Genomic DNA, 24,075 nt, shown 5'->3' on the forward strand with positions numbered 1-24,075 from the left:
TAATACTTTTATCTTAATTAAATGGTATTTATGAAATGCTTTTAAAAAAATGTAACTCCTGGTTTAAATCTAATTACTCCTACTCGTGCAAATTTTTGTACAATGAACCAAATGTAATTCCCTTTTTATATTTGCTTGATTCAAAATAAATTAAAATGTAACCAAAAATTTTATGATTTATATTTAATGAAATTTTAATGTGAAAATAACATTCTTTTCTAAATTAATTTACATCCAAAATATTTTTTAATTAAAATTCTTCAAAAATAAAAACGCACGTTATAACAAAAAATAAAATAGAGAATTCAATTCATAAATCGATAAGAGAGAGAAAAAAACATAGAATGGTAAAATCGAGTTTAAAAGGATTTAAAGGATGAGAAATTTTCTAAAGGATCCATATACGAGAGATCACAGGTGAATGAATTCGTGCGGAAAATCGCACGTTCTCTCAAGGAGTAAGGAAATCCGGTGTAAACCGAGGTATAGGTTGCACCTCGTCTATTTTCGAGTTTCATATTAGAACCTTGGTTTCGTTTATGGAATACCTAGGAAAACTCTCTCTCTCTCTCTCTCTATACCTATATCTAACGTTAGGGTTGATAGGTATTGTTAAACGATGAGTAGTTAATTATCCGCAAATCTCTTTTCGGTAAGAACGAACAGAGATAAAGGGAAAGTGTAAAAGGAGGGAAAATGAGAGTATAATTGGGGGTTGAGAGAGAATGAGTAGAGAAAGAGGGAGGAAAAGGAGAGAATATTGAAGTTTTCGCGGTGGTTTATAGTTCGATTATTCGGCTAGGAAACTATTCTGAATTCGTATTCTGAATCACGGAAATTCGTGAGACATTTCGAGAGTAGTATTCCTCGATATCACGAAATTAGATTTTCAAGATGGACTTCCAATTCGAAGGCTTTTAGTATGAAATAGTAGTAGTAGTAGCAGTAGTAGTAGTAGTAGTAGTAGTATATAGTAAAGTCCATAGGATTGACGAGAAGCATTCGGTAATTAATTAAATGTCGGATTTTCAAAGAAAACCGATAAATCGTTCGATCGATTCTACGATAGAGTTGTATTCTTTGTCTTTTGAGAAGAGAGAATGAATAGGAGAATGATAGATAAAGATAAAAATAGATTTTAAAATGAACTATACTATGTTATTTTTATTTATTTTTTTTTATATTCATTTTTTAGTATTTTCTTTTTCTCTTATTAGAACTTAAAACGAGATAATACGGACGTAAAAAGTTTTTGTATTGATAAAAAAAATTTGCTAAAAGTGATAATAATGTTCGTTCGTTCGTTCGTTTACGAATTGTGAGTAAAGGTGTTTTTTAAGATAAGAAGAGAATACCGGAAGAATTTCGAAATAATCGTCATGTTTCGTTTTTAGATATTGTGTTCTTTTCTTTTTGTCGATTAATCATCGGTACAAGTTATACGTTTTTTAAAGAAGAAAAAGAACTGACTCAACGTTTCGAATTTCTTTCGAAAGATTATTATACTATTACTATTAGATTAGCTTATCGATTGTTAAAGAGTTTACATTTTGATTCAATTAATATATCGATATCGTAGAAATTGCTTTTGATTTTTTTTTAAATAATTCTATAATTGTTATTTATTTCTCCAGTATTTATGACAAAATTATTTTATTATATTGTAATGATAATATCTATATCGAATAGTTAACTATGATTGAAAAGTACAATAATCGTCATGAAATAAAGAATAGTTACTATATGTTAATTAAACATATATATATATATATATATATATACATAAAACATTTTAGTGATAATTAAAATATATTAGTAAATAACAAGACGTGTTTAAAAAAAATATATTTGAAGACCAAGACGATATATACTTTTCAAAAAAGACCATCACGTTTGACTATTTGATTTCAGTACAACATCAACGAATTATATTTTCCTACAACAACCTTATTTAATATTATTTTTAATAATAATTCTACCTTAGAAATTTAGAAATTTTTCGATTAAAATTATTATCGTTAATTTAATAAATTTCAATTAAATATATTAATTAAAATTAAATTAATATATATTAAATATAATATTAATATAATTTCATTTAATATAATATAATTTCAATTAAATATATCAATTAAAATTAAATTAATATAATTAAATTAATTATATGATATCTTAAAATAAAAATAAAAAATATTAAACAAAAATGAATCTTCTAACAATTATTCCCAAAATATATATATATTCAAACATGTTAAAATGTTTGATAGAAATAAATATAACACAAAAAAAAACTGTGATAAAAATAGTATTATAAGATATCAATTAAAAGAACTATCAGTTAAGTTTTATTGAGATTATAGCAATTAAATTTCTTTCTATAGATCGTAAGATTAATAAGAAAAAAAAAAGATAATGACACGTGAAAGATTTCTTTGTTTATTCTTACAATATAAATTAATATTTAATGAATCACACGATCGTCTTTAGTCGATCAATTTACAAAGTTTGGTTTATCAAGCGGAAGAAAATAGAAGTCTAGAATACGACAGGACGAGACAGGCACGAAGGTAAACGGGTTTACTGTGAAAATCCTCGCGTGGTCGAGTTCATCGAGCGACCTACTCCACAGCACATGTGTGTGCAGGTAAGTAAGTATTTTTAAATATATATATACATATATATACAAGCAAACTACCTATCTATACTTTTATACTTATCTATACTCTATCTATATTTACGTATATTTTCACGAACGTATTATTATGTGTATTTTGGTATCATGCAAGGTCAAAATCGATAAAACTTCATGTTTTAAAAAAGTTAATGTTTACCACTAAAATAAAAATAAAATTCAACTAACATAAGAATTGGTATTATTTTATTTCGAAATATTATCTTACACATGGAGGTTTAATAATTTTATTAGATTTTTATTTTTATTTTTTATATTATCTCTATGTAATATGTGTATTATTGAAAAGAAAGAAAAAAAATATCTCGAAATAGTAAATTTACATTCATTTGTCAAACTGTCGAATAAGATATACGATAAGTGTTTTTGTATACGTTGATTTTTTTACCTTTATATATATTTACTATTTACATATATGGTATACGGTCTTCTATTGCAAAATACGACGCATTGGATACGGCGATAATTACTGTTGCAAATAGTAAACGATTAGTTATGCTTCACGGTGTCCTGAACAAAAATCTCTCTGATTGTGGGACAAGGTTACTCGAATGTCGAGAAGCATCCTTTGATAGAACGATTTTCGATCTAAATCGAGCAAAAGGTTGGCCAATTTTGTCCAATATTTTATTTAACATATATATAGATATACGAATGTGATTTAATACTGGAAATCAAAATTAATGTTTATTTATACATTTGCATTGATATAAACAAAATTATATATAAAAGTTAGTTGTAATTAAATATCGTTCTACCAATGAACCTTAAAAGAAATTAAAAAAGAGAAAACAATAAAGTAATCCCATTTAAATTGTTCGTATTTGTTTAAAAAAAAAAAAACTTGTTCAAACTAATCGAATGTTACTATCGAAGTAAGACATGATTTCGTATTAAATAATCTTACGATCAAACACGAGAGATTCCACTTAAAACTTGTCGGAACTCACACCATCGTTCTTTCCATTTCCAACCTTCTCCTCCCTCGTATATCCGGCTTATCGTGATATCCTTTTTCTGAGTGCACCGGCAGCTCGATAAATTTTATCCCAGAGTGAAATCCTCTTTCCCTTTAACCTATTGGAATCCTTCCGTTTGAGATAGGAACCTCGTAGAAAGATAAGATAAGCTTTGTATTCCTATGAAGTAGAGATAGTATAAGAAGAAGAAGAAGAAGAAGATATGTTTTTCAAGAGGGATGACCGTCGGTAAACAAAATGCGCGAAGTATGGTGCGCGCAAGAGGAGGAACGTCAGTTAGAAGGATTAAAATACACGTTGTCGTTTAAAGCCGGTAGGAGCGCTCAATACGTACACTCCGGTCGAAGGCGCACGGCCTACTGACTACGCGATCGCAGCGCCGCACCTCCACGCGGCCCGCTTCTCCCCACTCTACCATTCGTACCCCCACCAGTGATACCTTTCTACCGTAATATACAAATAGAAAAATACGATGCTATGTATACGTATTTTTATATATGTGAAGTATACACGTGTTTTAGGGTATATGTGTACATATACATATATATATATATATATATATTTCTAATTGGTGCATCGGAATTCGTTACTCCAGTTTTGCATCGTTTTGTTAATACATATACTTTCGAACATTTTATTTGTTTATTTATTAAAATTCTTTTTAAAAAATATTCGTCAATTATTTTCTATGTGTTTATATTATAATATTTGTATTATTGATTCGAGATTTATTGTTTTTTTTTTCAATATATTTTTGTTTTTAATTTTACTACGTTTCAATTGAGAGTTAATTTCATGTTTTTTTTTAATTAGTTAAATATATTAAAAGGAAAATTATTTGAGATATTTTTATCAATTTTTTTTTAATGGTTTCGAATTTGTGCAAAGTTCTTCGTATTTCGCTTAGTAAGGGGTGAGATAATGTGAAAAATTTGTAAGATAATGAATAGCTGTTATTCGTGGGAAATGTGGTTGCGTATGTAAGTTGAGCGAATCGTTTGCGGTGAATTGATATCTGATTGCAACTATGAGTTTAAACGCAAAAGAGTCTTATTAAAGTGCTACTGTAAAGTCGTTTATGTTACACCGTACGTCATTTCTCTTGGTAAATGTTACGAAATGTCTAGGATACGATTGATTTTGCAATTAAAATGGAACGGTCATTTAATTTCCATTCTTTTTTAAAATAAATGGAAACACTTCTAATAATTCGTAAGAATAAACTACTATTTTCCATAAAACTTTAAACAACTATTTTATTTAAATATAGTCAAATGTAAAAAAAAAAAAAAATTAAAATAAAAACGAAAAAGAAGAGAAGTAACATTAATAAATATTTATATGATCATATTCAAATATTTTACTCTCATGTATGACGTTAAATAAAAATCTAATAAATCGAGATACCAAAAAAAAAGAATAACATAAATCCATATAGAAATAACTCATCCTATAACGTATGCCGTTAAGTAATGTGTCATAAAAATTGAGTTTGAAAAAGGATAAAAAAAAAAAAAGAAAAATAATATTAAACGAGAATAGCGAGATAAAACTGTTTAACAAAAGATACAAGAATACTTAGAGTAATGTAGGAACATGGAAATAGGTGCTTGAAGGACAAAAGATCGAATTGATGTAAAAGCAGGAATTTCATTCCTAGCGACGGAGTTTGCATGTCGATGCAATTTCGCAAAATTCCAGACCGGTCACAATGCAAATGCGCCAGCACTCGATCGTTGAGAATGACGTGGGTATATGGAACCGTCAGCAGTGCTTTCTCTCATCGAAATCCCTTTTATATATGACTACCTTTTGTAGTTACTCGACAAAAATTTGAGAATCGCTGTGGGCGAATCAAATTTGTTCTCGTTGATGGACGACAAATTTTCCTCACTATTTTTTTTTTCTTTTCTTCTTTTTTAATTATTTTCAAACATTCATTTTCAACGACGGGTTCTCATGATATATTAATTGCACGAAATGCCTGATCATTATTATTATTATTATTATTATTATTTTTATATTAATTATTTAATATAATATCAGGTGTTTATTGGACGTAAAACGTTTGACTTTTGTAATATCGTATCGATTTAAAAAAAATGAGCATTCTCGTAAAAGCCGGACACGATCCTTTAGATAGTGTGTAACCGTTCTCCTGTCACCAGGAATAAAATCTTCGATTTCATTTCGTTCTACCCTTTAAACATACGGATTTGATATCTTCAAGTTAGTGTGGAACTCGTGAAACGTTCGAAACAAGAATCGTGGAGACGGCCGGGTACGTAAGAAGCACTTTATTCGATCGCTAATATCGCTCGTCTGCGCAAGGTATGCATGCGTGGGCGGTACCAAATGCATTTCGTGTTTGTGTGCAGGGTTTCTCAACTTGTATAACTTTGAATGTTTTTTTCTTTTTTCTTTTCCTTATTCAAAACGATGATGAATATAAAAATAAATAATTTTGATTGTCATATATATATATTTTATTTTTTATCCTGAAAAGATCGATATTACGAATTCATTGTTTCTTTTGATAAAACGTGAAAGATGGGAAGAATAAAATAGTTTTCAATGAAATTCTATGAACCCTTTGTGATATAACAGAATGTATCAGGGTAAGAATAATAAGGTAAAACGATAGAGGTACGAGAATGTGTACGAATCGAGCCGTAAAACATTTCGAGTTTCTCGTAGAAACTGTAAGCAAACTCCGCGAATAGCACGTTTTAGGAAACTCTGTGGAAATGTTTGCGGGATGGAAAAGCAAAACGGCATTTTCGGCCCGTGTACGAAACTGCGTTGTTCTGCACGACTGGACCGTGGCAAGCAAGAGATGCAGATGCTTCTGTGTGTGTGTTGTGTGCGAGCCTCTATCTCATAATTTATGTTCAAAACCAGAATCCATGCTTAAGTACACGCGTATGCACTAAACCTATGTACGTCGTAAATGTTTGTATGTATATATATATATATACATGTATAGATATACATATGTACGTGTATCTGACTGGTAATGGAGGTTGACGTCGCTCATAGAAGCTCTGACAAGAGATAGGAACGCTAGGATCAAAGATCTGTTCATGACAGGAACGCGGGTACGTGAACACTTCACTTCAATTGGTTACATGGTTTATCGGTGTTCATTCTAAAAAAAGAAACTTCCTTTTCGTAAATTTACCTTTCCAATCTGTCCGATAAATCACTATACAACATCCTGTCTGATTTGTAGATCGTTTTTAAACAAAACGAAAATCACTAATGTAAATAGAATTTATTTCGAGTTAATTCCGTAGGTATTTGTAATAATGTAACGAATGTTACTTTTGAATAAACTTTCAACGTTTTCGTTGAAATTTAATTACAACTTTTTATTTTGTAGAAAATTAATTACGTGTATATATATCAGAATATCTTATAGAAAAATATATGTTTTAAAATATTTTTAAAAAATCATAAGGAAAAGATCAAATATCTCATTTATTATTTCAAGCATTTGTAAAATTGATATTTAAAACAGAATTTTTGTAAAAAATTAAAACAAATATATTAAATATTACTGACTAACAACACTCGTAGAAGAGTGTTATATTTTTATTAAAAATTTGTGAAATAAATATTATCAATAATATTGCAAGAAAATTTGAGTGAAAAGCTTTCGATAGAAGAAACTAACTCGATTAATTATCGGATGTATATGGCGTACATTGATATTGACAACTCCAAAGGGGATGCGTTCAGTCCAAGAATCAAAGGAGGAAAAAAGTAAGAAAATAGTTTTCTTTTTCCTTTCGAGTTTCCTATCCTTATGCTTTCGAAGCATGTCCCGATGGTTTATTCGACTTTTTCTTGTTACTTCGTTCTTGGAGCTCGTGGTATTGTGAGTGTGCAACCCAAGGAATGGAGCAACGTAGTCGGAATGCAAACCTTTCTCGAAGGGAACTTTCCGATTGGAATTATCTCTCGTTCTCCATTCCCACGATCGATGGAAAGAAAAGGGTTTTTTTTTGTTTTTGTTTATATTTTTTTGTTTATCTACTAGAAATCCTCTTATTTTTAAATTATTATTTTGTTTGTTTTTTTTTCCTTAATAGCGGAAGAGGTTCATATTTTGTAATATATTTTTTATATAGGATTATGTTAAAACGAATTAAAAGAAGAAACGTTAGGGAAAGAAAAAGTTGTATTGTTTGATCTAATAAAATTTAAAAAATTGTGCTTTGTAACTTAATGAAATAATATTGTATTGATACAAAAGATATTAGTATTTTAATTAAAATTCTATATGAAAATCCGTATAAATGGCCTGGTATTTTTAATGAAATATTTGTATGTTATAATATAACCTTTTAATAAAGGCACAAATTACGATTTGTTTTATACTAATATTAAATTATTTATACCAAATCGTATATTTATGTATACCCGACTAATTATTTTATAAGATATTATATTTATTATTGACTAATTAAGAATACTAGCCAAACAAAATAGATGGATATTATATTTTTGAAAATTAATATTATTTATTAATATGCAGATATATTGGAAACTTTCATGTTTTGAATCTGCATGAGAAATTAAGCTTTATTACATTCCCCAGTGATTTGAATTAACTTTCACATTTTTCAAAACTATACGCGAAAATATATTACGAATAGTGAATATTTTAATTTAGTATTAAATTGATATTCTTTTTTTTTAAATATTAATCGACATGTGTCCTTTTATCTACTTCTCAACATTTTATTATTTAATTTGAATTTTTTTCTATATCATATTTTTTGTTCACATTTGTTCTTCATAATTTTCGTCGAAGTAATGAAACAAAAAAAAATTCAGACAGACAAAAAAAGAAATAATATATGTATGAGACAGAAAGAAAGAGAGGGAAAAAGAAATAATTAAATTTATTTTTCTTTCTTTTTCTATATCGTGAAATAAAATTCGTTTTAACCGTCGAATGAATTGAATATTACAGACTTAAATATTTTAGTCTGACGTTATATTTATGTTAGTTGGTATTCAGGATTTCGTTCGATGTCGTTAAACCGTAGTAGCGTGAGCCTTTAACACGTTCAACCCAACAAGATATGTAATTGCATTTGGTGTCGCGTGTATTTTACGACTAACCCTCTAATATCACAAGAAATGCTCGTTATTAATTCGCCTCATTATACGTTTCACTGGCGTAGGAGTTTTTATGACAAGAGAGAAAGAGATAAAGAGATAAAAAAGAGAGAGAGAGAGAGAGAGAGAGAGAGAGAGAGAGAGAGAAAATGGGAAAGAAAAAATGAGTGAAAATGAGAGAGAGAAAGAGAGAAAGAATTAACAGACGGCTGTCTTGGATTGGACGAGATAAAGTAACACGAGCGAATGCTCAAATTTGTCTGAACTTCCGTAGTAAAGAAACGAGAGGTTAATTGTGAAAATTGATCCTTTCTATTCTCTCTATTTTTTTTCTCTTTCTGTCTTTCATATATACACACACACCCACTGTTTATCTTTTTTATTTCTCTCTCACTCTCGCGAGAGAGGAATAAATTTAAATTTACGTTACGCGACGTAATTTCAAAGTGTTCTGTTAAGCTTTGAATCATTTTCTTTTTCTTTTTTTTTTTCTTCTTTGTTTTCATTTTTATTTATTTATTTTTTTTTGGTTATATTCTAGTAAATATTTCACTACAATAAGTTTTAAACAATTCTTTTTGTTTGTTTATTTTTTGGTTTTTTATCTTTTTTTTCAGTTCAGTTTAATTTTAGAAATAGCTTAAAATAATTTATTACTTTTTTTTATTTGTCAGTCTTTTGCAAGAGAGATATAAATTTAAATATTTCTGTCGTATTATATTTAATTTTAAAATGTCTCGTTTTAGTTTTATACGATTTGTAGAAGCAGTTTTAATTTTGTGCGCGAGCAACGTTTTTAATGGCAAAAAAAAAGAAGAAAAAAGTAAGGAAAAGAAGTGCTTGTTAATTTCTTTTTTTGTTTTGTTTATTTTTAATCAAAAAATGATAAGCAACGCATCGAACTTATAAGTTAAAATTTGATGATTACGGAACATTTTTAGGATGTCATTGAACTGAAGAATAACGAAACGTAAAAAAAGAAAGAAAATATTAAAATGCAATCGTTCGGTTAAACGATGACACGGTGTCGTCACATCATCGACACCTGCGTGTTTCCCGTTTTTCCACCAAATCGAAATCTAGGCCGATTTGATATTACGAGATACCATATCTTTAGAAATGTCTTTCCTTCTTTTTAAAGTGCATTCGCCGATAGCGTAGGATAGTTCGGTTACTGCGAAAAAGTACGGCCATGAGAAATGGGATTTTTATGTAATCCTTAAAGTGTGTCGAAGAAATTTTTCGAAAAAAAAAGTAGGAAAAAAGAAAAAGAAAAAGAAAAATGATTTATATAACATAAGGGTCAAGTAATTTGATATCAATACTAAAATTATATATTTTTTGATATGATAAGCTAAATCAAAAAAAGATTTACATGTATGACATATGATATTTGAACGAGAAAATAAAGTACGAAAAATAAAAGTATTACAAAAATATACTAGAATTAAATTGTTCAACAAATATTCGGATTATTTAGAAAAAAAAAACACTACTTTTAATTTTTTTTTTATTTAACCAATGACGATCAACCATATATACGAATATTTCCGTTTTGTTATATATTTAAAAATAAAATAAAATCTTACTATTATATTTTCTTTGATTTAATTTGTAGATAAAAATTATTTATTTCCAAAGTCGTATATTAAAATGTTGAAAAATACAGACCGAATAAATTGGAAATCAGAAAAGAAAACTTCGATCGATTAATGTTTATTAAATACGAACTATTGGAAGATATTTATCATGGAATATCGAAGAATTATAAAACGAGGACAAGATGAAAGAATAAGTTATATCTATTATATCAACACACAAACACACATACACATATATTATATATAGATATAGTTATTTGGTTGAGAAAAATTTTCTCTGAGGTAACCAATAATTTCACGTCGAAACCACGATTCCGCATTTATCTGAAAGAGAGAGAGATACACATAAAAAAAAAAAAAACAGAAAGAGAGAGGTAGATAAATAGATAGATAGATAGATGGATAGATAGATAGATAGATAGAAAGAGATAGGAAAATAAAAGTGGGAAGGGAGACAGATAGAATAAGAGAAAGAAAAAAGTGAAAGAAAAAGATAGATAAAAAATAAAGAGAGAAATTTCGAAAGAAAGAGAATAAGAGAGATAAATATACAATGAGAAAGAGAGAAAGAGAAATAAAGAAAATAGACAGAAATGAACAGGAAGTACCGTTTCGAAATATTACGAGAAGAGAAACGTCTCCGGAGAATAAAACACGTGCATTACGGACAAGATACTTTCCTATCTCTCGAGTAATCTTCTCTCGTTCGATTGACTCTGGCACCCTTTGGGAAAGAAAGGACGAGTAGTGGTGTCCTTCGCGCTTCTATTACCCAGTTATGATTTTCCTTTTTCTTTCTTGTAACCCCTCTACCTTCTACCATCTTATTTTTCCTTCTCTTCATACAGTATATGTATATATATATATATAATCTTTATTTTTTCGATTCAATATTTTCGTGTACTTGTAATCTTCTTCTCATTTTTATTTTTTATACGAGTGATCGGACGACAATTTATTCGTGATTTCAAAGAATATTATAGTGAGAATATTTTTAATAATTAATATTACAAGTATAAACGTTTAGAGTTTATAAAAAAAATATATATTTGTTGTATACCCTTATTATATAAAGGGTTTCTTTATATAATAAAGAATTATATAATAAAGGAATAATTCTAATTGAAATATTTGTATTAGATACGTATAGATATGATTATTTGTTAATTGTGTTTATTAAAGTGTTATTAAATGAATATAAAAATAATTTTAATAATTAAAATAATAAAATAATAAAATAATAAATATAAAATACTACTAATATAATAATACTATAATAATAATATATACTATAGTAATAAATAATACTATAGATTATAAATATTTAAAAAAAAATAATAAAATAAATAATTAAAATAATAACAAATAATTATTTTTAGTATATATTTATAATTGATTATTATTAATTCAATAATTAAAAGTATTTATTTTTATTAGTGATTTCGAATAGTACATAATATTATTTTCGATATCACAAATTTGTTTTTTTTTCTACGACCGACGTTTCTTTCTATTTCTTTGAACGAGAGAAAATACAGATCTTCTTTTGTAAAAGAATTTTTCGTAAAGGTACCAAAGTTCGTATATTTTTAAATGATATTACACCGTCGTTAAGATCTTGTGTCGTTTAACACAGACGAAAATACGATGTACTTTTTTTTTTTCTTACGTTAGTGTCATTAAAAAGTCTGCTTGGGTAACGTAACACGGTAGTATCAAGTATTTTATTTTACGTGGTGAGTTTACACCGTGTTATGGGTACCATAGGTCGTAGAAAATCCACTATGCTATAATTTTTCCACTACGACGACTACGATGAAGACGACGATGGCTGCATTTTAAAACATTGTATATACATATAATGAGATTTTCTTTATGTTATATTAATAACTACCAGACTGATAATATAATTTTCTTTTTAAAGAAAGAAAGGGAAAGAAACGTATCTTCGAATCGAAGCTTTTATTTATAATTAATCGATTTAAAAACAATACTTTTATAGACAATTCATTAAACTATTTCTATAACGGCTTTATTTTAAAAGCCTCCTATACTTTAATACAATTTCGTTGATATTAATATAATACATAATATATTATCTACGAAAAGAAGTCACAAAATTTTAAAATAAAAAAGATAAAAAAAAAATACAAATTAGATAAAAGAAAATCTTCTAATCTGAAGTTATTTCGTTTTAATCGATCACGATGGAATGAAAACGATAAAAATAAAGAAAATCGCGTAAGCTTTTTAGAAAAAAAAAAAATTAAAAAGAGAAAGAAAAAAAAACAGATCAAATAATCCAACGTAAAATATCGTTAGAAAAATCCTGAAAGTATATAATCCCGGACCAGAAATTCCCCACCGTTGCTGGATCTAATTACGCGAAGCAGTGGATGCAGTGGATGCACCCAATGCAATTTGCATGGGCGTTGCTTCCAATACTGCCGATAACACAGTACACTGGTTGTACATAGTATCCACAAAACACACACACATACACACTGTTGTGTGTGTCTTCTATCTGCTGTTTCTGGTTGATGTTGCTGATGCTGATGCTGATGCTACTGCTACTTCCTCACCGCACAAACTGGGGAAAATCCTACCTTCGATCCGATCAATATTTCTTTTATTTTTATTTTTATATCTATGTCTTTCTTTTTTTTTTATCTCTTCTTCTTTTTCCATATTCGTCGTTTCGTTCGATTTTCTTCGTTTCTATGAACGTGACCGAGAAAATTGCAATTTCCTATCCTTCGCGTTCTTCATCAGACAGACTCGATCTACGAATACCACTGAATTCGTTCGATTATTTTCTCTTATTTCATATTTCTTCTTGTTCTTCTTCTTCTTTTTCTCTTTCTATTTTGTAAAATTACATCTAAATGTCTAGGTGCAAATATATGTTAGAAAATTGAAAGGATAAAATGTTTAATTGGAGTGAAAGTATTTAATGAAAGTTTGATATAATTTTTCAATGGTTTATCAACCAAAATTTTCTAATTATAAAACACGATTACTATGTTTTTAATAAGTTACTACTTTATAAATAAATTTACTTTTATTTTTTTTAAATTAGTTTTTATTTAACATGAATAATAATTTATCAAATTTCTTTTTTTTTTTAAATATATAATCACTGTTTATAATGAAATATCACTATGTACCATATATCAACATATACGTAGATGGGTTGAAAAGTTTTTAGTCTAATTGTAAAATAAAAACAATCTCGTATTTTTCGATACAATCTTTTCAAAATTTGCTAACCCATTCTAATAATTCCAATGTTCTGCTTATATTATAAACATTGACAAATAATTATAATTTGTTTGACAAAAACATTAATAACTGCATACTTTCATTTTTATACACATAATCATATATTGCATTTATCAAAAAATAGAAGATTATTTTAAATTCCAAAGAAATCAACAAAACTAATAGAATAAATCGTGAATTTTGAAAATTATTTTCTTAGAATTTGAGTTGATTGTATTCCATTGAAAATCGTTCAAAAAAAAAACAACATTGGGTGTATACACTATTTTTCTTCTTTTTTTTTTTTTAATTCATAGAAGGAGATTCACCAAATTCATAATTAAATGCATTGGATGCGGTTGCAAGGTTGCATTTAAACTTGACACTCCTTTTGCACACCTCCTACTGGCACGCTTTATGACCAGTAAAACCGGTCGCAGTCGGTGGACGCGTAATCAAGAACACATACGTTCTTACCTTCGCTTAAAAATATGACTGTTCTGCATCCAGAATCTTTGTTCCACTTTCATCCCTTTGGCAAACTATTCGTTTATCGTATTTTTTCCGCTTTTCTATTTCGAATTGTTACGAGAACAAACGTTTGTTCTCGAGTATGTATGTATTTTTCTGCTTCACGATATAATTGCATGTGTGTTGTGTGTGTGTGTGTAATATGAATTATTTATTTTATTCAAATGGGAAAAGAAATAAAGATAAAAAGGTATAGGAAAAGAGAGAGAGAGAGAGAGAGAGAGAGAGAGAGAGAGAGAAAGAAAGAATACATACTTTTATTCATTCGATCTTTTACATATTTTTTATTAATGATTTCTAAAATAAATTGTATATGAATATGTTGATATATAAATGTATCAAATTAAAATAAGATTGATACATTTACTATAATAATTATATGTATATGTGTTAAACGATGTATTAATTTTTAAGCCTTTGGAATAAGAATGGTTATTATTAAATAAATAAAAAAATATACAAACAAAATACTGAAAAATTTGTATATATTACATGAGCGGGTAGAAAAATTTTGAGCCTAATATAGAAACTATTCATATTTATTTATAATAAATAAAAGGTATATTTTTTATAAGCTTCAAATTTTTTATTTATTAAGCTTTAAATATTTTAAAGCCACCTACGTAATCAATAAAATATTAATAGTTGATAGTAAATAATTATTGAAAAATATTGATTCAAGTAAATAATAATCGAAAAAAGAAATAAAACGAATATTTTCTCGGAATAATCTGGTCACGTTTATGGGAATATTAAAACTGATTATTCAAATTTCTATTGGATGTATGAGTCATTAGAAATAAATGATAATTTTCAATGATAAAATGATGCGAATGTATGATGTATAGATCTGTAAGAGATGAAATGAGTATTGCAAGCGTCAGCTTGTAATACGAAGAGAAATTAGCAATTATCCTCGATCGACGTCCGATCGTTTTGCAATTAATTAAACAACATCATTTTGGTATATCCTCGTCGAATAATTTGTAATTCCTGTGGGGGACGTATTACTTCAAATGCGAAGTATTACGTGTCAATTTTCATAATCGAAACACGTCGTTCTACATTATGAACATATTTGAACGATTAGGACAACGACATTGTTCTTTTTTTCCATGTATATATATTATGATTTGATCATTGCATAGTAGAGTAGGAACCGATCAATCAAAATAGTTGATTGAACGATGTTAACACTTTTCAACGCGTGAATAAATGGCTTTCGATGATGTGAATAAACGATGTGATGATTTTCACGAGAGATGAAACACACTGATTAAATTATTATATTAGAAATAATATCATATATGTTCAGTGTCAAAAGTCATTAATTAATATTTATATTTATCCTGTGTGTTAATGTTTATCGAATCAATTTTCCATAGGAATAGTGTACTTATTCTTTTTTTAATGGTTACACTCACTATTGCTCATACTTTTTACGAAGTAATGGATTGATAAATTGGAAAAAAATAATAAATTCGTTGGAAGAGATAAAATTGTGTTTAGTAATTTTTGACTAAACATACATAAATGATGTGTAAGTGTGTAGAAGCTAAATGTGATTGATATTCAACGTTTTTAACATACTTGCTTTCTAACTTTTACTGCATGAAGTTAAAACCTTAATTTTATTCGGAAAAATAAAAATTTGTTACGAGTATTCTATGAAAGAAAATAAATAAATTAAAAAAAAAAAGGAACTAATGCGCATAAGTTGGCTCTTGTTATGGAAGTTACCGTGAGAGAAAATGTTATATCCGAGAGTGATTGTCGGATTAGTATTTTAAAGCGAAGAAAAGTCTACTTCGGGGCCAGCTTTCAACGAGAGAATACTCTTCTGTGATATTAATAAATGAGAAAAGAAGTATCTTTTCTTTTTTACTTTCGGTTCATTAAGTACCTTTCGTAGTACCGAAAAAAGACTCCAACTGAAGTGTATATCGTTAGATTAAAGTATAAGAAATCTCTTTTTATAGATATTCTTTCAATTACATATTTTTTGTATCTTTGTTTGGAAAGTTGAAATCTTTAATGAATTCTATTTATTCATCCAATGGTTTTAAACATTTATTGTATTCAGTAAATAAAATATTAATGTGTATTTTATGTAATCAACATTATATGGATTAATATATAAGTTTTCGAATGTGTGTTTCAAATAAAATTTATAATAAATATATTTCATGCGTATGTATGAAATTCTTACACAATTTTGTTTTTATTAAAAATACTATTTAATATTATATACAAGGTGTCCCATGTAACTGTATTCATGATTTTCAAGTACTTGCAATAACCTGATAAAAGATACTTTAACAAAATTTGAACTGTTTTTGATCGCAAAATAATTTTAAAAGAAAATTTTTTTTGTTCTTGATTTTTAAGAGTGCCTTTATTTCTTTAAATAATACCCTATATTTTTGACCTTATAATATTATAGCCCATATTAATACGAATTCAACGAACTAGTATACCATGATCTTTGAAAAATCGTGAATACAGTTATATGGGACATCCTGTATATGTATATATTTATTTAAAATATTAAAAAATTATTAATTCTATTATTATTATTTAATTTATAATATATTGCTGAAAAAATGTATGTTTAAAAATTCTTCGATTAAATAAATAGAATTCTTATTTCAATGATACTATTTAAAAAAAAAAAAAAAAAAAAAATCCACAAAGAAAGAAAGTAGAAGAAGCAAAGAAAAAGATGAAAAATGATAGAAAAAAAGGAATGGAAAGAAAATTTGAAGATTCTACAATCGTAACGTTTAGATTTCACAGTTGAATTATTTCTTCAGAAAGATATACGACGTACTTGTTTTTTATTAGTTTCAATTAAATCGACGATCCACGTGTAGTATGTATCTAATGCTTCGATCGTGAAAGTTATGAACCTCAGTAAGGTCGAACGTCTTCGAAAGGATATTTGGCCGACCACCTGTCGCGCAAATTACGATCCGTAGAAGATTAATGTCTTTGGTTGGGCAGGATCGAGTCGTCATATAATAATGGGAGGCTGGACCAAATCGATTGCTATAACATCGATCAAGAAATATGGTGTTGGACGCGTGCGCTTATCCACCCACTGGTACACATACACGCACACAAATATATACGTAAATATATACACTAATGTATTTTATTTAACGAACAATTCACGTACTTTTCGTATATATATATATCACATACATTTATACTGCATACATATATACTAATAAGTATGTACGTACATAAATGTATCTTATTTCAAGAACAACTCACGTACGTTTCATACACATGTCACATACATATTATACGTATTATATATACATACATACATACGTACATATGTATATACATATATACATACAAAGAAATATATACGTACGTAAATATATCATATTTCACAACCAATTCACGTACTTTTGATACTTACATTAGAGTAGCGTATCGAATAAAACGAGCTTTCTCTCTCTCTCTCTCTCTCTCTTTCTGTGCTTGACAATAATCGTACTATTTCGTTAGGTATAATTACTACGGAAAGTATGGGCAAATGGGTTGGGAGTCTGGATATGTAAATTCGCCTACGTAAACGTCGCTAAAACCATATGGGACACTTTGCTAATGAGATGTACTCAACATCAACATATATAGTCTTACTTACTAGTTATGTACATTTCTAGAAATTCTTCGTTATTTCATGTAAAATAATACTTCCTGTCACTTAGTTATACATACGAATTATACTGGGTAAAAATAATTTAACTAAAATCAACCCACATACAAAAAATCTTTTTAATAATGTCGGTAATGTAACGTACTACCTTACCCTTCATACTAATAACTTTTTTATATTCTATTTATATTTTAATCATTTACCCAAGTTAATAAAATTTATTATTTAAAGTTATCAAAAAATCTTTTCATCTTTTATCCTTTGTATTATTTAAAAAAAAAAAAAGAAAAGAAAGGAACAGGTGTATCACGTAAATCTCACCTTTCCCCTTTTTTTACCTTCATATTCACCACTTTATTGTACATCATTTTTTTCATATTTACTTAAGTTAATAAAACTTTCTTATTAATATCGTCAGAAATCTTTCATATCTTTTTCGTTCATAATTCAAAGAAGGAGGTGTACCACCAAGCAAAGTGTAATATGCAACGCAATCGTGCGTTCGTCGAACCGGTTGTGTCTTCTCGTCTCGTCTACCCACGCAAACACCTCCCACGTATCCGATTCTTCTTCTTCTTCTTCCTCCGAGACAAAGAAGAAATATTGTTTTTACCTCTCTCGTTTGCTTTTATTTCGTTAATTCATTTTTCTACGTAACACACGAAATGAATCAAAATTTGACATAACGTTGACGAAGATCACGCGTCAAAATCATTCTCTATCTATTCGTAAAACGCGAACAAACATTTTATTATAAAAAAAAATCATCAAATAATCCTGACGTAATTTTAATTCTAATTCTAATTCTAATTTTGACGCATAAGAATTTTCTTTACGTATAGCAAAATTTGAATGAAACGAGAAAAATTGAATGATAAAACGTATATGACTTGTACGTCAAAGATTTTGATGAAAAATAATTTTTAACGTATAAGCATATGCATAAGTATGCAAAATCGGACTGTTCCATGTTGCTCTTTCGTGCGCACTTGGTCCCGTTCTTGACGTTTGCAGCAGTGAGGATCGATAGAACATTTTCTCTCTCTCTCTCTCTCTCTCTCTTTGTATATGTCTGTCTATCTATCTATCTATCTATCTCTTTCTTTCTCTGATGTCAGAGCGTTGCAGTTGAAAACGATGGGTCTATCGAGCTCTGTCATTGAGAATCTAGACATTCGCGTTTCACTCTATCGCGATACAGCCAACCGGAAAGAGGCCTGTGTACCTTCCATTCATTCCTATTGTCCTTTATTTCAAAGGAAACCATTGAGTAGGGTCACTAATACGAGTATCCCAAAGCGTTCCCATCTTCTCTTACTCTTTATCTTTATCTTACTACTTTTATTTCTATAGTAACCCCACCGAGTACATTATGGTTGTCGTTACTTTTGCATCTGATGATGATTGCGACCCTCATTTAAAAAAAAAAAAAAAGAGAAAAAAAGGTCGTTCATAAATTTCAATTATTTAAACCTTAATATTTAATAATTATTGGATTGATCGTTAAATATTGTCAAGAATCGTGACTCGTTTTAATTTTGATAAAATAATACTGATCAATATTTCATTTGTATTATTCAATATTTTATATCAAAATAAACGAGAAACTCGTATATATATATATATATGTATTAATAAAATTTCAACAATATTTATCGGTTAATATAATATTTTTAAAACGTTTTTCATACACACACAGATAAAGAATTTTTCTTTTTAATAATACTTTTGACATATTATTTTTGTTTTTTATATCCTATCCCTTTTAAAATAGTTTTGAAAAATAATAACGAGAAATATTTCATATATTTAAGTTATTTAAATATAACAAAATATGCGAGTAAAAAATACCCAATAGCCTTGGATATTTTTTAATATTAATTTTTGTTTTATTCGAATTCGACAAAAAAATTCATTTCAGATTATCTCCTCATGGATTGAAAATTTATCAAAATTCCTTAATAAATTCATCTCATCGTTGTACACGCATACCTACGTTTTAAAAGTATAATAAAAACAAACGTGTCAAGAATTTTTCTATTTGAAAATAACGAGACATTTTCGTATTTTTAATAGAATTAGGAAAGAAAAGAGAAATTTTATATTGTGTAGATATTATCTCACGATTCGATTGATTTCATTCTGCTACAATGCCAATGATTTATGCTATTTCATAATAAAATCGTTTGTTCGAACTTGAAATAGTATTTTAAACGAAACGATTTGTTGGCTTAAACGAAAACGTTTCTCGTTAAAGAAATTATATAACCACGCGAACGTGATCGTTGTTAAGATATTAAAGTTGAATACAAAAAAAATAGAAAATTAAAAAAAGAAACTAATTAGAAATTTTCTTTAGAAAAAAAAAAATATTCACAATTCTATAATTTTTAAATTCTTATACAAGTTTTTGTATACAATCTGACTTAAAAGTTAAATAATTAATTAATATTTATATATCAATAGAATTATGATATTTTATTTTATTTTTTTCAATAAGATACGAATCATTCAGTTAAAGTGTTAATAAAAAAATAAATAATAATGATTTTATGATTTCAAATATTTGGTAATAAGTATTGTATTATTATTTAGTTAATAATCGATTTTAATAAAGTGACTTTTTTGATCAAATTTGATACGAAATATTTGATCATAAAAATGATATTCATGTTCAAATATTTTTAGATATTCTTCTATAATATTAGCTAAAAGTAAGTAACGTAGGATCTTGACAGTTCCTTTCGAGCACCTTCTAACGGGTAGTTACATAAGAGAAAGCAAATCTAAACTTCTATCGAGTTGTTTTAACTGGCTGTTATATTCAATGGGGGGTTTATATGTATGCATACACGAGTGACGTACATCTAGCTGAATCTTTCACAACTTAACATCGTAAGCTATAATTTCATCGAGATTGGTATATCATTGAAACAAACATGTTGTTCCGATCATAAACTTCGATTAATTAAACTTATTATAGAACTACTATAGGATATATGTATGTGCAATATATATAACATAAATGCAATCACACGTATTACAAATTTATCGAATATAATACAAAATTTCTCAAATTAAAACGATATGATCAAATATCTCCGACCCTCCACACAACCTTTATTGATTTTATTTAATTAAAATTATCAAGAATACTAATGCGAATCTAATGAAGGAGGAGGAGGAGGATGAGGGAAGGGAATCTGTATATTTATATAAAAATATATATTAGGTCGTCCCGAAAATTTCTTCCTTTTTCTTGGTGATAAGTTGCACAATATTGTAAGCGTAATATTTTTTATGTTATTTTACTAAATAATATCGATTCTCTACCCTGTATTACTTTTTTCTTTACTGTATATTATTCAACTTAAAAAATACTGTGCGCGTAAAATTATTTAAAAAAAAATTAAAAAAAAAACTTTTGGGACGATCTAATAATTCTAAATTATTTATCCTTTTTAAGAGAAAATTATATGATTTTACAAAAAAAATATATAATTATTTAATATTATCTTCCGTTAATAAAATCTAACTAGATTCGTTCTATTTGTGATATTAAAAGATTAGTCGTATTAGTATAATTTATAATTAAGTAATTATTAAAAATTAAGTAATTACAATTGTAAGTATAAAAATAAAGTTGATATTTTTCATTAAGTTTTTAACAAAACTATAGTTTTTAAGAAGTCTAACCGTTTTATATATTATATATAAACACTGATTGGAGACAAACGTGATTGTTTTTCTCAAATGGAAAAAGAAGAATTTTTGTTGAACAATCTAAGCAATTTAGCAAAACGATTATTATTTCATAGATTGAACAGAATCGTATTGTGTTAATCTAGGACACGACCTAAATTTTCTTGTTGCGTCGTATTAATCGAACTATCGTTGAATTAACTTTTGAGCTTTTAATGAACTTAATCAGATTAATTAACACGAAGGTGGAAGAACTTGAACGACGATGAGACAAAAAGAGTAAGTGAGAGAGAAAAAGAAAGACAGGGGTAAAAGGGGACAGAGAAAGAGAATATTTTGGAAAGACAATATTAAAGAGAGATAGTAAATATGACAGACACAGTGAGTGAGTGAGTGAGTGAGTAACAGAGACAAGAAATAAGAAATAAAGAAAGAAAGTGAAAGAGAAACAGAGAGAGAGAGAGAGAGAGAGAGAGAGAGAAAGATAGACTGACATGAGTGTGTGAGTGAGAGAGAAAGAGAGAGAGAAAGATAGGTTGACATGAGTGTGTGAGTGAGAGAGAGAAAGTGAGTATGAGAGAAAGGTAGACCGACATGAGTGTGTGAGTGAGAGAGAGAGAGAGTGAGTATTAGAGAAAGGTAGACCGACATGAGTGAGTGAGAGTGAGAAAGAAAGAAAATGTCTACGAGATAAAGGTAGGCTGACATAAGTGAGAGAGAGGAAGATAGACTGACATAAGTGTGTGAGTGAGAGAGATAGGAATAGAGATAAAGAGATAGTAGGAGAATGAGTGAGTGAGTGAGTGAGATAGATAGAGATAGGGCCTATGCGACGTATCGTGTGTCTCGTATGGTCGACGAGACGTTTATGACATTGAAGTTATTATCTTAATGAAGTCATTTCGTAGTTCGAAACAACAAACCGATTTAAACTTTTCATGTACGAAGTGCAAACCAGGCTGTATGTGTATGTGCACATACATACGTGTATAAATATTATAATCGTTTAAAGATTTATCGCGTGTTATAATACACACGTGGAAAGCTGATTAAAATAATATGCATCAGAAAATAATTCTAATAGAATAATTATTTATAATAGATCTTTAGATTAATGGGGATAATAACGTTTCGTTTAAATGTTTCTATTTTGAAATATTGTTTTTTTTTCTTCTTTTTTTTTTTCTTATACTTTTCGCGTCATCGTATCTCGTTATTTTATCTCTCTCTTTCTCTCTCTTACTCTCTTTCTTTCCTTCTTACTTTTTTTGTCTTATTTCGTTCGATTTTTATTAGATTTTATTCACGATACTCTTGCGGACCAGTTAATTGGTTTATTCGATGAAATTCGAGATGTTATCGAAACGATATAAATACAGTTTCGATATAATAGAAGTGTATATTTACAAAGAAATCATTATTATCATTATTATTATAGGAGTTTGAATTCGAGTGTTTGTAATTTTACTAAAATCTCTTATTACTTTAATCCAATCTAAATGAAATTTTATATAGATTTTATCCATATCGAAGAAAAATTATACTAATTTGTACAAAATTACAAGCACATATTTCAGTCTCTTATATTATGAATACAAAATAAGTTTATTACCATTAAAACTAATATCAAACAAAAATATTTCAGTATTTTATATCATGAATATACAAAGTAAATTTATTAATACAAAAAAAAAATATATATATATATATATAATTATCAATGACATATGTCATTATTTTATACATTTCCAGCATGCATTTTACATACCATATAAAATATATTGAATGATATTTTTGAACACCCTATATAGTCAACAAAAAAAAAGAAAAATTCCAAATCTCCTATAATCACAATTAATTTCCTTTTTTTTATATTACTATTGTTCATGCTTAATAAGAAAAATAAATAAATAAATGTTAATGTATAATAAAATATAATATTAAGTACTTACCTATCGGTGTTATGAGTCAAGAAGGATTTAGGTAAAGACAAAGAACGTTGGTGTGGATCCAAGGTCACATCAGTGGTCAACGAATCCTCGCCCCTGGTCGGTGCACTTCCAGGTCTGGACAACATTCCATCTTTCGGTGGTACCATTAAAGTTTTCAAAGAACCAATCACCGCGTCATCTATAGGCGTAGACGTGCCAGAACTTTTAACGTTTCTTGGGCTCTTCGTCACTGTACGATCCGAGGTAGTAACCCAAATATCACTGCTCGAGGATGATGACGTGCTAGATGGAGAAACCACAGGACCGCTCGGTGATCTATTCAAATTTTTACCACCTTGAAGAACCGGCGACACTTTTCTATCCTTTTCGCACATTTCAAAGCTACTGATGAGTTTTTCAGATTTTTTGTAAACTCGATGACGATCGATAACTCTTTTATCCAGACTACCGTTCGCATTATTTTCTTCTAATGGTGACCACCTGTTTTGATTCGGCTGCTTCAACACACTCTTTGGAGGTCTCTCTTGGTATCTGTATCAAATATTTCATTTTTCAA

General features: G+C 28.0%; 1 protein-coding gene across 4 annotated transcripts in view; it reads right to left on the minus strand.

The window, feature by feature from the left end:
• Positions 1 to 24,075, minus strand: part of RhoGEF3 (Rho guanine nucleotide exchange factor 3) — a 184,190-nt gene that overhangs the window by 71,416 nt on the left and 88,699 nt on the right. For all 4 annotated transcript variants that reach the window (XM_015322101.2, XM_089179127.1, XM_015322100.2 and 1 more), the window contains exon 9: positions 23,520 to 24,050. In XM_015322101.2, coding sequence (XP_015177587.2) covers positions 23,520 to 24,050 — 531 coding nt within the window. The remainder of the gene's footprint in view (positions 1 to 23,519; positions 24,051 to 24,075) is intronic.

The sequence above is a fragment of the Polistes dominula genome, unplaced genomic scaffold, assembly GCF_049000335.1.
Source record: "Polistes dominula isolate Pdom_NZ unplaced genomic scaffold, Pdom_raw_medaka contig_37, whole genome shotgun sequence".
Lineage (NCBI taxonomy): Eukaryota > Metazoa > Arthropoda > Insecta > Hymenoptera > Vespidae > Polistes > Polistes dominula.